General features: G+C 41.9%; 1 protein-coding gene across 1 annotated transcript in view; it reads right to left on the reverse strand.

The window, feature by feature from the left end:
• LOC134226886 (NHL repeat-containing protein 2) overlaps positions 1-12,299 on the reverse strand; it is a 333,703-nt gene extending 321,404 nt beyond the window's left edge. The window contains exon 1 of the mRNA XM_062707963.1: positions 12,294-12,299. Coding sequence (XP_062563947.1) covers positions 12,294-12,295 — 2 coding nt within the window. The 5' untranslated portion in view covers positions 12,296-12,299. The remainder of the gene's footprint in view (positions 1-12,293) is intronic.
• Between the last annotated feature and the right edge of the window lie 7,614 nt (positions 12,300-19,913).

Here is a 19,913-nt window from a genome sequence, read left to right on the forward strand (position 1 = left end):
AGTGGTTTTGTTAGGACGCATTTTGGCGTAAAAGCCATTTTAATTTTCAATATATTCTGACTCAGTTTGACACTGATTACAGGTAGTGTAAAAGTAAGTTTATAATCAACGTTCGAGAGTTTATCCGGCTTCCCGCTACTGTGTGTTGCTATTTCAAGCACTGGGCAAAGTTGACACGGTTGGTCTGAGTGTGTATTATCAGGTCGGAAGCAGTCAGCAGGCGGTTAGTCGAAAAAAAAAGAACTTAGTTAAAAGAAGTCAAAGTTTTCCACTTCGCTGTAACTGTGAGATTTGACGGATTGATGAAGATTTGGTGTGAAAACATGAGGCGCCTCTCGCACAGCGATGGCTTGGGTAATATGAGCATCACCTGTCACCGATGATTGGTCCATTTTCTCTAATGGGACTTTTTGGTGAATTATTGAGTTCAATATATGGGTCACTTGGGTAGAACCTTCGATGGATAAATCGGTTTAGAAAGCCGTACAACCAACGAAAATGAAAAATTATGAAATTATTGCTTTGTATCTAAGCTTCTAAAAAACGAAAGAATTTAATTAGAGCACCTTCTCTTTCAAGTAATAGAAGAAGAACAATATACAATAAAAAAAACAAGAAGAACATGATTTTTTTACGTAGCGTAATATTCAAATCTCCTACTAGAGCTTTTACTGTTCATCGTGTTCCGCTACAAATTAAACCTCTTTTCCAACAGCCGATATAATTTTATTAACAAGTTCTTATCCTGGAATGCTTTCATCTGTTGCCATTAATAATTTGAATCACTAACTGTAAATTAAATGAGCGCCTTAGACATGTTGTACAACTTTGACTCCGCCCCCAAGTTAGTCCGACCAATTCAGTCTCTACAACTGCTTGATGAACAGTTGTTCCAACGAAAACAACAACGAATAATAATATCAGCAAACGTCATTTCCCCAGTAGCTTTGAGCTTGCGCTGATGGTTTTGTTGCTTCCAACCGGACTTCCGGCCATCGACGATATCAACGAATGGACCATTGTGGCCCCCGGGTGGTCACCTGAAAGATCCGGAGCATCCGTAAACATGCTCAATTCGTAAATTTCATTAGAGCGGTGGAACAACTTATTGTTATCGAACCCTGAGTATGGAATTGATGTTTTGACCACACACAAATCATGTTGACCACCGGGTGGTCCCTGGAAGATCCGGAGCATCGGTAAAAATGGTCAATTCGAAAATTTCATCGAAGAGCGGCGGATTTTTTTAAAAATCATTTATTGTCGTCCAGAAATTCTTCCGGAAGTTCCTCCAGGAATTCCTTCGGAAATTCCTCCAGGATTTCCTTCGGAAGATCTTCCAGGAATTCCTTCGAAAAGTCCTCCAGCAATTCCTTCAGATGTTCCTCCAGGAATTCCATCAGAAGTTCCTCCAGAAATTCCATCGGTTAGTCCTCCAGGAATTCCTTCGAAAATTCCTCTGGAATTCCTTCGCAAGTTCCTCCAGGAATTCCTTCGGAAGTTCCCTCAGGAATTCTTTCGGAAATTTCTCCAAGAATACATCCAAAAGTTCCTCCAGGAATACCTCCGAAAGTTCCTCCAGGAATAATTCCGGGAGTTCCTCCAGGATTTCTTTCTTAAGTTCCTCTACGAATTCCTCCAGATGTTCCTCTAGGAATTCCTCCGACATTTTTTTCCAGGAATTCCTCCGAAATTTATTCCAGGAATTCCTCCGGAAGTTCCTTCAGGAAATCCTCCGGGAATTTCTGCGGAAGCTCCTCCAGGAATTTCTCCGGAAGTGGGGGAGGAATGCTAGGAAGAACTTCTGGAGAAATTTTTAGAGCAGCTTCCGAACGAACGTCCGAAAAAAATCCGACAAAATCTGGAGAAACTTCCTAAAGAATTTCTGGAGGAATTTCCGGAGGACTCTTATTTGTGTTTTTTATCGGAGTTATGTACAACATAACGGATAGCTTCCGGAGGAATTTCTGGAGCATTTTCCGGAGGAATTCATGGACGAACTTCCGGCGGAATTTTAGGAGAAACTATCGAAAGAAATTCTGGAGGACTTCCGGGAGGACTTTCTGGAGGAATTCCTGGGAGGATCTTTTGGATTTGTTTCTTCTTTATTATTTTTTTCAAATCGAAATTATGTGCAGCATTACGGAGTTTCCGGAGGAATTTCTGGACGATTCATGACATCAACTAACATTATCCCTACTGATATATTTAAAGCAGTCAATCCATCAACTAGTATTTCATTGAAAGTTTATTTTAATATTGTTGAAACTAAATTAAATCGTCTCTAGAAATAATTAAAATCTCCTTTAAACCTTCTTACCTATGGGAAACCCCATTGCTATCTGTCAGAGTTTGAGTGAAGCATCTCCTACTCTCTGTTGCTCTACTGTAAAACCCATAAAGAACTGTCATTGTTTGTGTGAAGAATTTTGCTTCGACTTCGCGAATTACCGCGAGATAATCTTTTTCCTAATCATTATTTTTGTAAAATTAAAAAGGAAGAGCAATCCAGGAGTAGCAATTAAATTATCGAAATTGCTATTCGATTAGTTTCAAGTAGTTAATTTGTATAAGTTTATCCTCTTATTATCCAGTTATTCCGAATAAACACTAGCAAGACCAAATGTAAGTTTGAACTGCTTTATATTAAAAAAAGCCAATGTTTAAAATATAATAAATCTAGCTTTGAGCTCGCTAACCTTAAAAACCGCGTGCTACAAAAAGGTCCGAAAACTCTAAAATTTGTTGTGGATCACCACGGAACGGATTAACCAGGATGCCGGAGACGGGTCGATTCGATTGCCAGGATTGCGATCAGCCCAATAATATCGACGATATGGTGGAGGGTGAGGGTTTCGACGATGGGCAGAAGGAGGAAAATTGGAAGTGTTGCAGATGTGTCGCCAAATACAGTTCCAACGATACTGCCGGAGATCCGAGTGCTCAAGTTGGTGTGGGTAAACAACAACTAAGTACCTCCGCCGGCGGCCCAGATGCGATCGGAGAGCACACCCAGCTTAACCTCAAACTATTCGAGGAAAGAGAAAAGCGCTCATACTGAAGGGGATCGAAATGGAGCCCAATTGTAGCGTCGGAAGTTGCAGTTGGAACAAGAGGCCTGGAAGGTGCGATACGCAATCCTAAACGGGAACGGTGAAGTGGCCGATGTTTTTCAGTGCTTTTAACACCTCCACGGATGCGTGCGTATGCTCTCGAGGCAGTTCACAGTCGCCTACTATTACCTGCATCAGTTCCACAGGTTATGCAAACGCTGCAGCTATTGTACGGGCGCCCGGAGCAAATTATCTACGAGCTGCTCCAGAGAGTTCGGGAAGTTTCAGCACCTAGAGCGGATAATCTGTGCATAGTAGTGGCTTTCGGGATGGCAGTACAGAATTTCTGTGATCATCTGGAAGCGGCAGGCCAAGTGCTACATCTTTCCAACCCAATAGTGCTCCAAGAACTAGTGAATAAACTTCCCGCAAATCTGAAGCTGTTTCTGCAGTTTCCAGTGGCGAACCTCCGTACATATATGGCGAATTTGGTCTCGGCACCTGCCGAAGTCACGCTTTCATTGAATCCCAAAGGAGCGCCACCAAAAAGGAAGAGAGGCAAAAAAAGTTTTGTGAATGCTCACACTACTTCACATGGTGCAGCCGTTCCAGAGAAAACGAAAGTGGATTTTGTAAAACCAGCATCGCCAATAAGCTGTTTGGTTTGCGGAAAACCGGATCATCGTGTGAGGGAATGCAATATCTTCAAGAAGATGGATCGGGACGATCGCTGGAAAAGCTGTTCATAGCGATTACTTGTGCCGGATCTGCCTCGGTAAACACGTCAGAAAACCCTGTTGGTCCTCGGCATGTACAAGGGTGTTAAATGCGTCATCACGCTTCTATATGGTGATTCTTCGATCGGCTCTAAACCGTCACCGCTAGAAGGAAGCGTATTTAAACAAGGAAATTCAACTGAAGGCGTTCCACAATGTTTCGAATCGAAGGGAAGGAAATGCGTTTATGCCTGACGTGGATAAACAATATCAGCCGAGAAGAAGAAGGCTCCTGTCAAGTGGAGGTACAGATTTCCGGCATCGGAGGAGGCAAACGGTCGACGTCAGGACAGTTGAATCCCTGGCCTTGCCAGTGCAGATGCTACGCTACAAAGAGCTTTCCGATCGTTTTGATCACTTGCGTAAGTTGTCGATTGTGGACTTCGAAGCCAAAGCTCCGGGAATACTCATCGGAGCGAAGAATACTCGTCTCACTGCGACCCAACAAATACGGGTGGGTCGTGTGAACGAGCCAATAGCAGCGAAGACCCGCCTTGGATCAACTACGCCAGCTGCAACTTACACATTTGCGGTTCCGACGACAGTTTGCATGAGCTGGTCAAGCAGCATTTCACGGCTGAGAATGTAGGCGTTTCAGTGGATCGTTGCCCCGAATCAGACGATGATCGGCGAGCAGGGGCTATACTCGACCCTAGCAGCATAATCCAGACCGATTTGGTTGCAGCAACTCAAATGTGACTAAATTTGGTTGCATATGGATCACAGAAACTTTTATGCAACATGTGTGCTGCTCGGGGAGAGGACGACTAGGAGAGTCGAAGGTGGATTCGAGACTGGGCTTCTATAGCGCTACGATAAAGTAGAATTTCTCGATAGTTACGCCATGGCGGTGCGACGGTTACGATGTTTGGAGAAGCGTTTCAAGGCGGATCCTGCGATGTTCGAGAATGTACAGTGTCAAATAGTGCAATACCAGCAACAGTGAACGGTATATCCCTGAACAACATATTGCTTAAAGGGCCGGATCTAGTGCAACCACATCCAAACGTTTTTTTTATTACCAGACAAAGACCGGAGTGGCCTGTGCAATACATAAAAGTCTTCTCCATTCAGCTCGGTCCATGGCTGCACATCGCCACCACGCAGTCTGCGGGTAGTCCGCAAATCGTCCTCCACCTGATTGATCAACTTTGCCCGCTGTGCACCTCGCCTTCTTGTTCCCGTCGGATCGTTGTCGGGAACTATTTTCACCGGATTACTGGCCGACATTCTGACTACGTGTGCGGCTCACCGCAGTCTTTCGATTTTTGCGGTATGAACGATGGATGGTTCTCCCAACAGCTGATACAACTCGTGGTTCATTCGCCTCTTCCACGTACCGTCCGCCATCTGCACCCCACCATAGATGGTACGCAGCACTTTCCTTTCGAATACTCCCCGTGCACGTTGGTCCTCCGCGAGTATCGTCCTGGTCTTGTGTCCATAGAGAACTACCGGTCTAATAAGAGTTTTGTAGATAGTCAGTTTGGTACGGCGGCGAACTCTATTCGATCGGAGCGTTTTGCGGACTCCAAAGTACGTACGATTTCCTGCCATGATGCGTCTCCGAATTTCTCTGCTGGTATCGTTATCGACGATCACCAGTGAGCCCAAGTACACGAATTCTTCAACCACCTCGATTTCGTCACCACCGATAGGAGTCTCTTAGCCATTTGCCCGTCAACGATACTCGGCTCTTGAGAAGGAAGTAAAACGCACATGTCGACGGGACGGGAGTGTGGGCAGACTCTCTCGCCGACGAAGGAGAGAGAGCCGCAGCAACTGGGGACATTCGCCTCCTCTACGATATCTCACGACCTGTTAACACGTACGTCCCCAACCCCCATTTTACGACAAAACTCAAACAGCCAATTTCTAACGGATTTTCAAGCAATCTTCTGGAATCGATCACAAAATTCCTATAGTTTAGGAACCGAAGTCAATTTTTTGCTATGGCCATGGTTCCGGAGATATTCCGGGGAGTACTGGGGTTACCTCCCTCCCGGAAAAAATGGTCACTGGCAAATCGACTTCGAAATCCATCGTGCGACATGTCAAACTTCATGATTTTGCAAAACGAGTACACTGGAGTACATTACCCTCCGGGTACTTCCAGGGACTGGTTCCCTTGGGGAAGTGGCCAATATCCGTTCAATCTTGGAATGGAATCTTGCGGTATGTCAAACTTCATGATTTTGCAAAACAAGTATACTGAATTCCATTTCGGTGATTTTCGATCGAATCGGCCACGTTCCGGGTACTTCCAGGTAGACCTGTGCGCTGATTGATATTTTACCGGCGGTGGCGTGATGGATCATTTTCAGGCAGCGGCGGCGTTGTCACGCCGTTAGTGATCAGCGGTGGCGTGTTTCGGCTTGAACCAGTTCAAGTGCCAACATTTCTTCAAAGTTCATCAAGGAATTCTTCCAGAAGTTCCTCCACTAGTTTTTTTTTAAAGATCGTCAAGAAATTCCTTTGGACATTCCTTCGTAAGTGCCTCTGGGAAGTTACTCCAGAACCTCTCTTGGATTTCGTCTGGAAGATCCTTCAGGAATTCCTCCGGAAACTCTTCTAGGAATTCATCTGGAAGTTCCTCCAGGAGTTCCGAAGGAATAAATGTAGGAACTTCTAGAGGAATTACTGGAGGAACTTCCGGAGGAATTCCTGGAGGAACTTCCGGAGGAATTCCTGGAGAAACTTCCGGAGGAATAACTGGAGGAACTTCTTGGAGGAACTTCCGGAGGAACTCCTGGAGGAACTTCGGGAGGAATTCCTGGAGGAACTTCCGGAGGAATTCCTTGAAGAACTTCTGGAGGAATTTCTGAAAGAACTTTCAGAGGAATTCCTGGAGGAACTTCGGGAGGAATTCCTGGAGGAAATTCCGGAGGAATTCCTGGAGGAACTCCTGGACGAACTTCCGGAGGAATTCCTGGAGGAACTTCCGGAGGAATTCCTGGAGGAACTTAGGGAGGAATTCCTGGAGGAATTTCCGGAGGAACTCCTGGAGGAACTTCCAGAGGAATTCCTGGAGGAACTTCCGGAGGAATTTCTGGAGGAACTTCCGGAGGAATTCCTAGAGGAACTTCCGGAGGAACTCCTGGAGGAACTTCCGGAGGAATTCCTGGAGGAACTTCCGGAGGAATTCCTGGAGGAACTTCCGGAGGAATTCCTGGAGGAACTTCCGGAGGAATTCCTGGAGGAATTCTTGGAAAAGCTTCCTAAAGGAACTTCCAGACGAAATCCGGGAGGAGTATCTGGAAGAATTTCCCAGAGTCACTTATGGAGAAATATCTGGAGGAATGTCCAAAGGAATTTCTTGACGATCTTTTGAAAAAACTCGTAGAGGAACTTCAAGAAGAATTCCTGGAGATACTTCTGAAGAAATTTTGGCGCTTGAAACTGGTTCACGCCGAACCACGCCACCGCCAATCATCAAAGGCGTGATGCCGCCACGCCGCTGCCGCTGGATGCAAATGATCTATCACGCCACCGCCGGTAAATTATCAATCAGTAAGTACCCGGAAGGTGGCCAATCCGATCGAAAACTACCGAAATGGATTCCAGTTTACTTGTTTTGCAAAATCATGAAGTTTGACATGTCGCAAGATGGGTTCCAAGATTGGACAAATATTGGCCACTTCCCCAAGAGAACCAGGCCCTGGAAGTACCCAAAGAGTGGCCAATTCAATCGAAAATCGCCGAAATGTACTCCAGTTTACATACTTGTTTTGCAAAATCATGAAGTTTGACATGTCGCAAGATGGATTCCAAGATTGAACGAAAATTGGCCACTTCCCCAAGGAAACCAGGCCCTGGAAGTACCCGGAGGGTGGCTAATTCGATCTAAAACCGCCGAAATGTACTCCAGTGTACTTGTTTTGCAAAATCATGAAGTTTGACATGTCGCAAGATGGATTCCAAGATTGAACGGATATCGACCACCCCAAGGGAACCAGGCCCTGGAAACACCCGGAGGGTGGCCAATTGGATCGAAAATCGCCGAAATGTACTCCAGTGTACTTGTTTTGCAAAATCACGAAGTTTGACATGTCGCAAGATGGGTTCCAAGATTACGCGAATATTGGCCACTTCCCCAAGGGAACCAGGCCCTGGAAGCACCCAGAGGGTGGCCAGTTCGATCGAAAGTCGCCGAAATGTACTCCAGTGTACTTGTTTTGCAAAATCATGAAGTTTGACATGTCGCACGATGGATTTCGAAGCCAATCTGCCAGTGACCATTTTTTCCGGGAGGGAGGTAACCCCAGTACTCCCCGGAATATATCCGGAATCATGGCCATTGCACAAAAATTGACCTCGGTTCCTAAAACTATAGGAATTTTGTGATTGATTCCAGAAGATTGCTTGAAAATCCGTTAGAAATTGGCTGAGCTGCGTGGTTTTGAATTTTGAGTTTTGTCGTAAAATGGGGTTGGAAACGTACGTGTTAAAGACGCGAATGATCAGATATTGACCGAACCTGCTGACCAGCTGAAACGCTGGTTCGAGCACTTCGAACAACTTTTTCAAGTGCTATCCAGGCCACCAACCGGCATGATCTGCCTAGGATCCGACGTATAACACGCGTCAATACCGAAGCTCCATCACTGCTAGAGATTCAAACATCCATCCAACGCATGAAGCCAGGGGTCGATCGCATATCAGCCGAGATGCTCAAAGCTGACCCCATGACATCCGCTCAACTACTGCATCGTTTATTTCGTAATATCTAGGACACCGCAACTTACCCGGTCAACTGGATGCAAGGTATCTTAGTGAAGGTACCCAAAAAGGGTGACCTGACTGTATGCGATAACTGGCGAGGCATTATGTTGCTGTGTACCGTTCTCAAATTCTATGCAAAGTAATCCTAGCCCGGATTCAGGAGAAGATCGATGCGACTCTCCGGCGGCAGCAGACCGGATTCCGTGCTGGAAGATCCCGTGCGGACCATATTGTCTCGCTCCGTATCATTCTGGAGCAGGTTAACGAATTCCAATAGTCCCTTTATTTGGTATTCATTGACTACGAAAAAGCTTTTGACCGTCTCAATCACGAGAATATGTGGGGCGCCCTGAGAGGCCTTTCACTCACGGAACAAGTTGTGCCTGCTCCACTTCGCCGGGTCTGAAGTTCAAGACATCTTTTAAGAAATTGAAGGCCACGGCGCAGTGCCTCTTCCTTGAACTGACGGCAAGGAAGCCGTCCGACTGCTTGACGTGTACTTCGCTCCTTTAGCGAGCAGTCCATTTGACAGGTATGTGCTCAGAAGCATGAAACAGAGAGACGATAAATCAGTGGAGAAGTTTGTCGCGCGGTTGCATAAGCAGGGACGATAATGTGTCATATGGATTTAACGACAATCTTAACAAGTTGTAACACCTTAAAATTAAGAGATGGCGATTAAGCATATCAAGCTCTATCTGGTAAAAGGGCGAATGTCGCAAGAGAGAATTCTCTTCGTCGACTTCCCCTCATTTGAATAAAAGTGACAAGCAGAGGATTTCTTTACAGTTTATCACCTCAGAATGCAAGTTCGCATTGTTTTCTATCGTTCTGGGGTGATAAACCACAAAGAAATCAGCTGCTTGTCACGTTTATTTAAAAGAGGGGAAGTCGACGAAGAGAATCCTCTCTTGCGACATTCGCCCTTATTCTAGATAGAGCTTGATATGTGGTATTTCGAAAAATTTCGTTTCAGGTGGTTCGAAACGAAATTCCGCGGAATTTCGCAGAATTTGAGCATGGCGAAATCTCATTTCTTGATTTCGTTTCGTTTCGTAAAATTGCAAAAATTTCGTTAGAAAAAACTAGCTTCTAACGAAATTTCACGGAATTCCGCGGAATTTCGAAACCAAGTTGAACTTAAACCATTCTTTATATTATCAAAAACCTCTTTTTGGTGGAATGTATTCAACCGTCTAAGACGTGTTTAGCTCTCCATTTAATTCCACTACGTACGAAACGTAGGAATTAAACTCGTCTTAGACGGTTGAAAATCGTTAATTTGTTTTCAAAACTTTAGGTTATACATTTTTTTCTGGTAACGCTCACTACAAAACACCATTCTTAGTCTACAAATATGTAGTTAGTATGTAGTTTTCTTCTATAAACCGTCTTTAGTGTTTCCAAGATTCAAATTTATATTTTGTGTTATTTTTTACTATTTGTACAATATGAATGCTGAATCGATTGTGTTGCTGCTGGTCATGGGACGGCAGAACGCGAAGTGAAAAAATCTACCTAGTGTAGCAGAAATTTGTTTAACCAGTGTATTACGGAGAAAAAGAAAAATTTGGATAGCTCCGCGGAAATAACACGCAGAAGGCAATCCCCGCATAGAACAAATCATGCATAGTGTGCGTTGAATTGAGCTCAAATTATTATAACAAATCAACTGTCATGGAATCCAATCATTTGAATGGCTTTCCCATAAACATCGAAAGACCAATTATCAGTTTCCTTCACATCAACCTTCACATCAATATCAATTTTACCGCAGTTTAGTTCTTTATTGATGTTTTCTTCACAGAAATTGTATTTCCAGTGGTTCAGTTACTTATGGTTTGGGAAGCTAATCAATAAAATATTTTACATAATCTCGACGTCATATCAAATTTGAAATAATGTTCATATTACACGTTCCAAGGTGCTTACACTGTTCGTGTTAATTGGTTTGATCGACGGCTTATTGGACCTGAGCTGCCCTTCCATTCCGCCCAAAGGTCTTCTAGTCGGTTCTGTTAAGAGACCCATCAAATCAAATGGAGGTTACTTAACTCGTCTTAGACGGTTGAAGACATTCCACTAAAAAGAGCTTAAAATATTTTTTCTGAAGTTTTGGTTGTTACGCCCTTTTCAAATTTTCATTCTCTATCTGTGTATGCGCCTGGCAGATGTGGATACATAATTGAGTATCCCACTAAATAAAAAAAAAATAAGCTTCCATTTTCTAATTTTGACATAGCTCAATACTATAAAACCACACCGACAAGACAATATGAAGTATGCTTCAGCATAATTACATTATTCTTAGGTCAACTAAGATCCCACAATTTCTATATTTATTTATACTTATTGGAATAAAACTGATATAAAAACTGATATAAAACTGATATAAAATCCCACAATTTCTATATTTATTTATACTCATTGGAATAAAACTGATATAAAATTGATCATATTCGGGAGCACACGCTCCACGATGAATTCCTTTGAAAACGGCACAATCGCCTTATCACCTAAGGTAAGGTACACTGGGGGAAGTGGAAAAAGGGGGTAAGTGTAAAAATCGACTCGAAAAATTTCAATTGTAAAGACTTTACAGTTTTTACCACACCATAACATTGTGCAAAAATATAGTTTAATGTTCACACTAATACTATGTTTAAATCTGTGGTATACTTACACTAACACAGTTTACGTTGGAGCTGTCATTTTAGGTTTCGCGAGAAGTTAATTTTTGCATTCATAAAATCAATTCTTACTTGCATAAATTGTTCCTTTTTCCGGTGATTTTGCACCACAGGTGACCATTATAATACAATTAAACTAATCACATTCAATTTGTAGTGGTTTGTACCATTAAACCAAATAATTTAAAGATTTTACACTTACCCCTGGTATCAAAAATTGCGGGGGAAGTGGAAAATGTTCTTATCACGCAAATTTTCCGTTCCCTCCAGGGTTTATTTTGATATTTATGAATCTTAATATATTCTTTATTTGTTATCATTGTGATTTCAGTGGTGATTGGACTAATGTACATAAGAAATCGCCTGATTAATCCACCTATCGGTATTGATGCCTTTCACCTGTTTTACATATGAAAAAAAATGTACGAGAAAGATAAAAATAGCACTGATAGGTAAATATATTCCATAATACATATTCATTTAGATTCATAACAAGTTTCGCCGTTAAATGCAATTTGTTGCGAACAAATCGAGTAGGAACAAGTGCATGAACATAGGTGAATTGCGCACACACAGACATCATATCAATTCGTAAAACTGAGTCGATAAGTTTATAACAATGTAAGTCTCATTCTCCCTCAAAAAAATCATCTTTGGGGCGAACATACAGATTTTACGTACACTTAGTGTTCGAGAAGGCACAACCAGCCCTCCCAACCTATTTCAAGAATTACTTGGGGACCTATTCCTTTAATCCAATGAAATTATGCAACAAAAGATACTCAGAGCAATTACCGTCTTGATTTTAATCACATATCACTACTCATTACAATTGAAGGTCAAGATAACTTGGGTTTTCCACTTACCCCATTCCGCTAGGGTAAGTGGAAAAATAACTCCCAAATTTTAAATGTACTTTTATTAATTTCAAGCGGCTAAAATGGTATGAATTACCGCACAGTTGGTGTAAAATGGACTGTTTTTGGGAGCCCATAATGATTGAATGCATTTAGAACATTTAAATTGGTTTTACAATAATTTGAACATGACATATCGATTTTTCCTTTTCCACTTCCCCCAGTGTACCTTATATGCGGCGAGAATGCGATGATTTATCACCGACTGCCTTTTCTGTTATTTTAACTCTATTGGTCGCAAAACAGTTATTTGACTTCGAAAAAGTGAAATCAGAATTGCGTACATAATGTAAAACCAATTTAATAAAAATTCCGCGGAAAAAAATTAAAATTTCGTTTCGTTTCGAAAAATTTCGAATTAAATGAACCTTGATTTCGTATCGTTTCGAAGTCTCGAAAGTAAATCTATATTTCGTTTCGTTTCGACCCGAATCAACATAGACATTTTAAATTTCGTTTCGTTAGGAAAAAGTGTGTTATCGCATACCCTTTATGGCGATTAACTCTCTTATACGACAACATGTTTTTTCGAAGAACCTACAACTTTATACAACATTGGAAAGATAGAAATTTGGTGTCTTCGACGAAGTGTCTTGATATTACCATTTCTACAATGTCTCCAAACAATATAAATAATGTTGGTATTGAAATAAAAAATAGGGGAACTGCTCCTGGATTTCATCTCGTGGTTCCGATGTTCATCTTATCATAAACATGATTTGTTGTTTATTTTTGTGATTTTTTCAGCATGCATGTTTACTGAAATAAGCGACGAATTTGGTGCCGTATTTCTTTGTTTCGCGATGATATAGAGTGAGATGGAGATCGGAACATTTCCCTTATGCTTATCTAATGATAACACAAAGATCTACATCCCATTAATCTAAATAAAATTTTTACAAACATCAAATAACTTGTTTAGGCAAACTCAATTGACAACAGAAGTGAAGCGTAATTCCGGACTCTGTCTACTATCAGTCTCATAGATCTTCGATTGAAAACAGAATTGCTTGCGCATTACACCTACCCGCAGTGAAATTGCGGCTTTGTTCAGTTGTCCACCCCCCACACGCTGTGATCATAAAAATGAAATGAATTATTCCGAATGATAGCACGAATCGCCTCTCGGCCAAGTACCTACTTCTTGTTGCGACTTGTCCAACGGCTGCGGTAGCGACGTGATTTTCCATGGAAACTTCATTCAATAGCTGTTGTTGCTGCGTAGGATCTGGGCCTGTTTTCTTCACGCTCCCATTCAGCTCGGGAATAAACTTTTATTAGAATTATCCACCGTTTCTTGCTCGTTTTATGAACCCTCAAGGCAGGGGAACAAGTTCTCTGATTGAATTAGTAAAGCTAATAATGGTTGGCGATGGCCACGGCTTAAGAGTGGAACAGGGATTTTCTCAACGAAGGAAAATGCAAGTCAAGCACAGTTTTTTTTTTTCTTAAATAGAGTACTTTTTCTCATCTTTATTTCTCTCAACTTAAGTACAAATTTCATTTTCGCTAAATATAGGATTAGCTTCGCAGTTGGCGAGGCTCTCTGTCTGTTTTTGTTACTCTTCACTTTTACACATCTTGAATTCTACCATCTCGATCTAACGCGGTCGCGGCCATACCGATGTGGGAGATGCTCCTTCATATCAAAATAAAAATGAATTATCCTACCGCAAACCTGTAAGTACACCTGTTGGGTGGGCATCTCATTTTTGCGTGCCCACGCATAACCATTTTGTTGCCGTTGAAAGCTTGTGTATAGCGAATTCCACCCTCGACATCACGCGAATTCGACGCTTCGAGGGGAGATCCGGAAGTAAAATTAAATGAGTTGCAAATATTTACACGAGGTCATTGTAGGAACGAAATGTGGCATCATTATTTCATCCATGAAGTACTAAGTGCAGAGCTGAATGGTATTTCAAAAAAGCTCATATCAGCGCAAACATTTGGTGGGAAATTTCGTTTTTCTAAAAGAAATGTGGCCTAATTCTCTAGCTGTTTTTTGAGCATTTCAAGGAACTTTTATTGGTGGATAGATTTGAAAAATATGTAAAAAATGGGATTTTGTTGCGGATGGTTCCTACTCGAAAAGATCAAACATACTTTTTTCCGTCTCCGGATTGATTATTTTTGTCCACAAGGCTGAATGACGTTCATTTTAACAACTTCATGTAAATAAGTTGCAACTTAAAGTAACTATAAACCCATCACCGTTATAAAATAAAGCATTTACTCTAATTAAGCAACAATACCTAATACAATAATAGCGCACACAACATCTACATACTATACATAGTCTCTCAAAACTTATTTTGAGTCACAAATATTTAATCTAATTAAATAATGCTTCTTCTCTTTGCGAACCTTAAAACCCGCTAAAAGACACATTTCTACAGCAACTGATAACAAACCCAATTTTTGGCAATCGTTTCCGACTCCAACTTCCGCTTGCCCTACGCTAATTACAATGGAGAATAGACAACACAAAAAGCCTTCGCTTTTGACCCCACCGATTATGCGACGCCGCACTGTCTCATGAAAGGGACTGAATTCGTAAACGAGAGTCAGAGAATCGAAATATAATCCGATTGCAATATACCGTCAAATTAAGTGGGTGACCCCCTCCTGTCCTGCTTCCGCCTTTTTCCTTCCTCTTTCGCACCTAAACACGCTCTCGTTATATTTAAGAACAATGACGATCACAATTTTCAGCGTTTCGCTGTCTGCCTTTGTGATTTATTTTGTTTCTGTTAAATTGAGATTCTGCTTTTCATAAAAAATCCTAACAATATCATCTAGCAAATATCAATGTGTCAATTTTTCTTGGGGTTCTGTGTGTGTGTGAGTGTGTTCGTGTCGTTTTGTTTCAGTGTTCTTATGCTATTTTTTTAACTGTCTTTCGATCCATTTCTTTGATTAGCCTTTTCTCAGTTTCAAGGGTTTTCCGTATCGTTTTATACATTTACATTAGCTTTATTTTTCAACTAATTACTTTAATTAAGTCTTATCGGCACATTCATTCGTGTTTATTTCTGTGGAAAAAATATACTCTGAACACGTTTCATTTTACAGCTTTTTTGTCTGACATACTCGTTTTGCTTAGCCTCCATTTCCTACTAAACTCTATTCAGTGTGTTTCCTTTCATTGTGCCGTTGTTCAACATTAATCTTCATTAACATTTCACCTAATCCTTCTGACAAGAAATCTTCATTAATTAAGAGGGAGTCAGCTTCCGAACGACGATGCAGGACTGTAATAAGGGTAGTGTAGTATTTTCGTTTCGGATTTCTCCTATTTCTTGCTTTCCTTTGAAGCACTCTGAAGAATTACTAGTTCGGATGTGATAACCGTTCCGTAGTGTAGTCATCATAGCTATTTATGAGTCAGAGGAGCTTCACGTGTTCTATTTCTATTTCTGTAGGCCACCGTTGGCTTTGATCTGAGTGATTTGATGGGAACGTAACCAAGCAGCAAGTCGAGTGGATTGAATCCTGGTTTTGGTGACCTACATTCGCGGTTACGACTGCGTTTCGTTCAATCCATTATCGAATTAGACGAAAAGCTGCGAATTTCGGCTTCGTTGCTTGGGAAATTGAATTTTTAATAAGGGAGGATGGGGTAAGCATTAGGCTTATTTAAACATAATGTGAAGCTAAAATTGTAATTGGAAATCGCGCTCAGAATTTTTAAGGGTAATTATGTTTCATATTTTTTATACATTTATCAAATGGTGCGGGTAAAGCAATCACCCCTAAGGTGGAACTTCGACACATAAGGAAATGAGGGTGAACATTTATACTACCTAAACTCGCATATCAATCTCATATTTGATGGATTTCCTATTGATATGGAACATATTTGATTTTGGGCAGTATAATAGTGAAAAACCGGCAGGTATTCCTGGCAGGCTATTGCGTTTGGGCGTACCTCTTTGAAACGGCACACTTAAAGAAAAAATCGGTGTTGTAAAAATAATAGTCTTTAAAATAATTGGTCTTTGAGCCTTATGTGCAGGGCTGACAATAGTCATTCTCGTCGTATGAAGAAATCGAAAAAAAAATATTCTTCGTCATGACATTGCACGATGCAACACCTATTCGCTTTCCTCGCGCCTCATGGGTACCACTACGATAGTCGCGCAACCAAAAGTTATGACGATTTTCGTCGTCACTTCTTCACACAATTGATTGCACGTCATGATAGACGGACTTGTTAAAAACATAATGGCGTCTCAAATAAACAAATAGTAGGAACTTTGGTAACATAAATGTATCGATAACATTCATAACGCTTTCATACGTTACTTCAAACTCATTATTCCAAAGGATCAATAACGGCATGAAGTCTCGCTTAACTTTTCAAAAGGACCTAAGTAACATTTTTTTCATGAATTAATTTGAGTACTGCAATCAAAAGCTTTCATGTTGTTCTGTTGAATGCGCTTTTCAAATTAATTCATGAAAAAAATGTTACTTAGGTCCTTTTGAAAAGTTAAGCGAGAAGTCTTCTTTCTTCGATGTCGTCATGACGATTTGCTTACACGACGAAAGCTAACGCCGTGCGCGTCATTGACGATGTGTGAAGTAGCAATGAAGACACAACTCGTCGCTACTGTGGCATTTCGTGCTATGACGATGACTATTATCAGCCCTGCTTATGTGCCTGGAATAAGATCTCTGTCGTTATCCCATTTCAAAAGATATCAACAAATCTCCCCCGAGTGGCCTCAAGCGGTTGCGGTTGGATGACAACTCGTTGGATCCGTACGCGGCTCTGTTAGCCAGTAATAAGTTTGTTGTTTTTACGGCATCGAAGCTTCCGCCAAAAGAAAAGGCTCCTGAACCCTTCACCGCAACGACGGAAATCACCATGATCAGAACCGAGCTGTTGAAAAAACAGATTAAACTGCGCAACACGAGCACAAAAGATGTGTACTCCACGATGGCAGACTACCGATAGGTCGATGTATTTCTTGGGTGTCCCTTTAGGATGAGGCAATGTTGGACCTAGTGCCTTCCCCAACCAATCATCTGCGGGTTCTCTACTCATCAGCGTGCTTACTTTAAGCTTGAGCAGACGGTTGCGCATTTGCCGTTTCAAGGAACAACAATTTCAGGCCGCAGCTTCGGCGAGTTTCTCAAACAAAAAAACATGACGTCAGGCTTGATCGAACCAACTTTCAAGGGGGGGTGATCGAACCAACTTTCAAGGTGCTCTACAACGAAATATCAACTGCCTTCTACTGTCCAGCTTCCAGCTAAGACTCACTGAAGTCGTGAGAGTTGAGATCGTTACTGCTGACGCTGTCCGATCATCATCTCGTCCCATTTCCCAAAACAAGCTTCGGAAATAGATCAGCGTCGCATTGCTTAATGAGTTCATTATTCTGACTCGGCGACTTAAATGCAAAGCACCAAGCCTGGGGAGCAGGAACGGCATCATACTTCAGCAAGATCTTAACAAGGGATACTACACCATCTTGGAGCCGGCTGAGGCGTTCCAGGCTCATGCAGTTCTCGACATCTTCTTTACCAACTAACAGCAATATTTCCCAGTTGGTGGCCACCACTGAATATTGGTGAAACTCATCTCGGACTACTGTCCGGGGCTGGTGAAATGCGGTTTCTCGGTAAATCGGCACCTACTAACCAACCGAAACTATACGATCGTGCCAGCTGGGACTTGTCTCTGCAGTCGTCGATGATAACGTCGACTACGAAACGTTTTCTGAGGCATCCGAATTCCAAAGACATCGATCGCCAGCTGTGAACCTTCGAAGAAGCTATGTCACTGGCGAGGGAACAACACATACCGGTAGTCCGGAAGGTAAGCAACTCCTTAACCCTTGCCTTAACCATTGTCACACTTCCCAATGATTTGATCCACTGCGTTACGTCAAATGACGACAACATCAGCGTACTGGTCAGCCTTCTTCTTCTTCATTGGCATTACATCCCCCACTGGGGCATTGCCGTCTCGTAGCTTAGTGTTCATTAAGCACTTCCACAGTTATTAACTGCGAGGTTTCTAAGCCAATTACCATTTCTGCATTCGTATATCATGAGGCTAGCACGATGATACTTTGCCCAGGAAAGTCGAGACAATTTCCCAGTCACCCTCAGCATGGTCTTGCTTTGTAGCCGCGCATCTTACCGCATGGCTAAGGAGGGCCCTTACTTGAAGGCTAATTGCAATCGCATGATCTAAAAATCATCAAGGCCAGAATGGCGGACCTCAGAAATAGTAATTTTTCCAATAAGAGCCCTCCCAGTCTGTGCTAAGTCGTTTTAGAACCTATCCGAACCTTGATCCCACTTGACAACATTGGCTCTACATACCGCTTCGTTAACTCGCACTGTCATATAGCTGATGTCATCGTCTAAACAGATCATCTTCCCTAGCAGCACACAAGTTCCACAATCCACATAGGTACCGCAACTCATGTGTGACCAGATTTAGTCACAATTAAGTTGCTGCAACTATTTTTTATTCTGATTTGTGGTGCTCGGGTCTATGACTTTTCTAAAGAATTGATTATAACAGCTGATAAACTGTCGACCTATGGCAAATCCTCTAAAATTTGAAGGTGTCAGGTTTCAACACCATATTTATCAAAGAACCAAAGTACATGAGTGTACAGTTCTTTGACCACCTTGCCGTGGCTTTAAAACAGTGCTTCCGACTGGAAGTTAGCAAAAGTGATGCCAAAAGTGATATTACCATCATCTTCAAACTAACCGTTACCGCCTACGAGGAAAACATTTCAGTGGAAATCAAATGAACAGCAAAGTGAAATTAATTATTAGAAAAAAACGCTACGTTTCAATTAGTTAAATATGTAAGTGACATATGGCTTTAGCAACATGACACACAGCCTTGAAAACACTCTCTACTCTGTCACAGCCGATGCACAATTTAAGACTTGACGCAAATAGAATATGATATTTTATACGGCAAACGATTCTGTAAAATGTAAGTATAACATGATGATATACGGGGAAGAGCCGTTTGGCCGAATACCGTTCGGCCGAATGCTATTTGGCCGAAGGCCACTAGGCCGAAAGCTGTTTGGCCGAAAATACCATTAGGCCGAAAGTCATTTGGCCGAAAGGGTCATTTGGCCGAAAGGACCATTTGACTGAAACAGTCATTTGGCCGAAAGGGTCATTTGGTCGAATAGAACATTTAGTCTACTAGGTCATTTGGCCACTAAAAAAAGTGAGTAGTGCGAATTGAGAAGTGAGACGTCTCTCAACTCACTTTTCACAGTAAGAAGTGAGAAATGAGGAGTGAGAAGTGAGACGTCCCACTTCTCATTCCTCATTTCTTACTTTTTACCTTATCACTTGTCTCACTTGTCACTTCTCACTTTTAACAGTGAGCAAGGGAGTAGTGAGACGTTTCACTTCTCACTCCTCATTTCTCACTTTTTAAATATCATGTTCGGTCATTCTGCTATTCTGCTAAATGTCCCATTCGGCCAAATGACCTATTCGGCGAAATGTCTTATTCGGCGAAATGTCCAATTCGGCGAAATGTCTAATTCGGCCAACTGTCCTATTTGGCCAAATGTCCTATTCGGCCAGATGTCCTATTCAGCCAAATGTCCTCCGGTGTTGAACTTAATCTGTGGATTAAAAAATACATAAATAAAGATTCAACAAAAAACCCAGCATTTTGCGAAAGTCGTTAGTTCTAGCAAGGACCAGGGAATTCACGAACTACGAAAGAAGGTAAGCGAGATCCAAGCC

Source organism: Armigeres subalbatus, chromosome 3 (genome assembly GCF_024139115.2).
Source record: "Armigeres subalbatus isolate Guangzhou_Male chromosome 3, GZ_Asu_2, whole genome shotgun sequence".
Taxonomy (NCBI): domain Eukaryota; kingdom Metazoa; phylum Arthropoda; class Insecta; order Diptera; family Culicidae; genus Armigeres; species Armigeres subalbatus.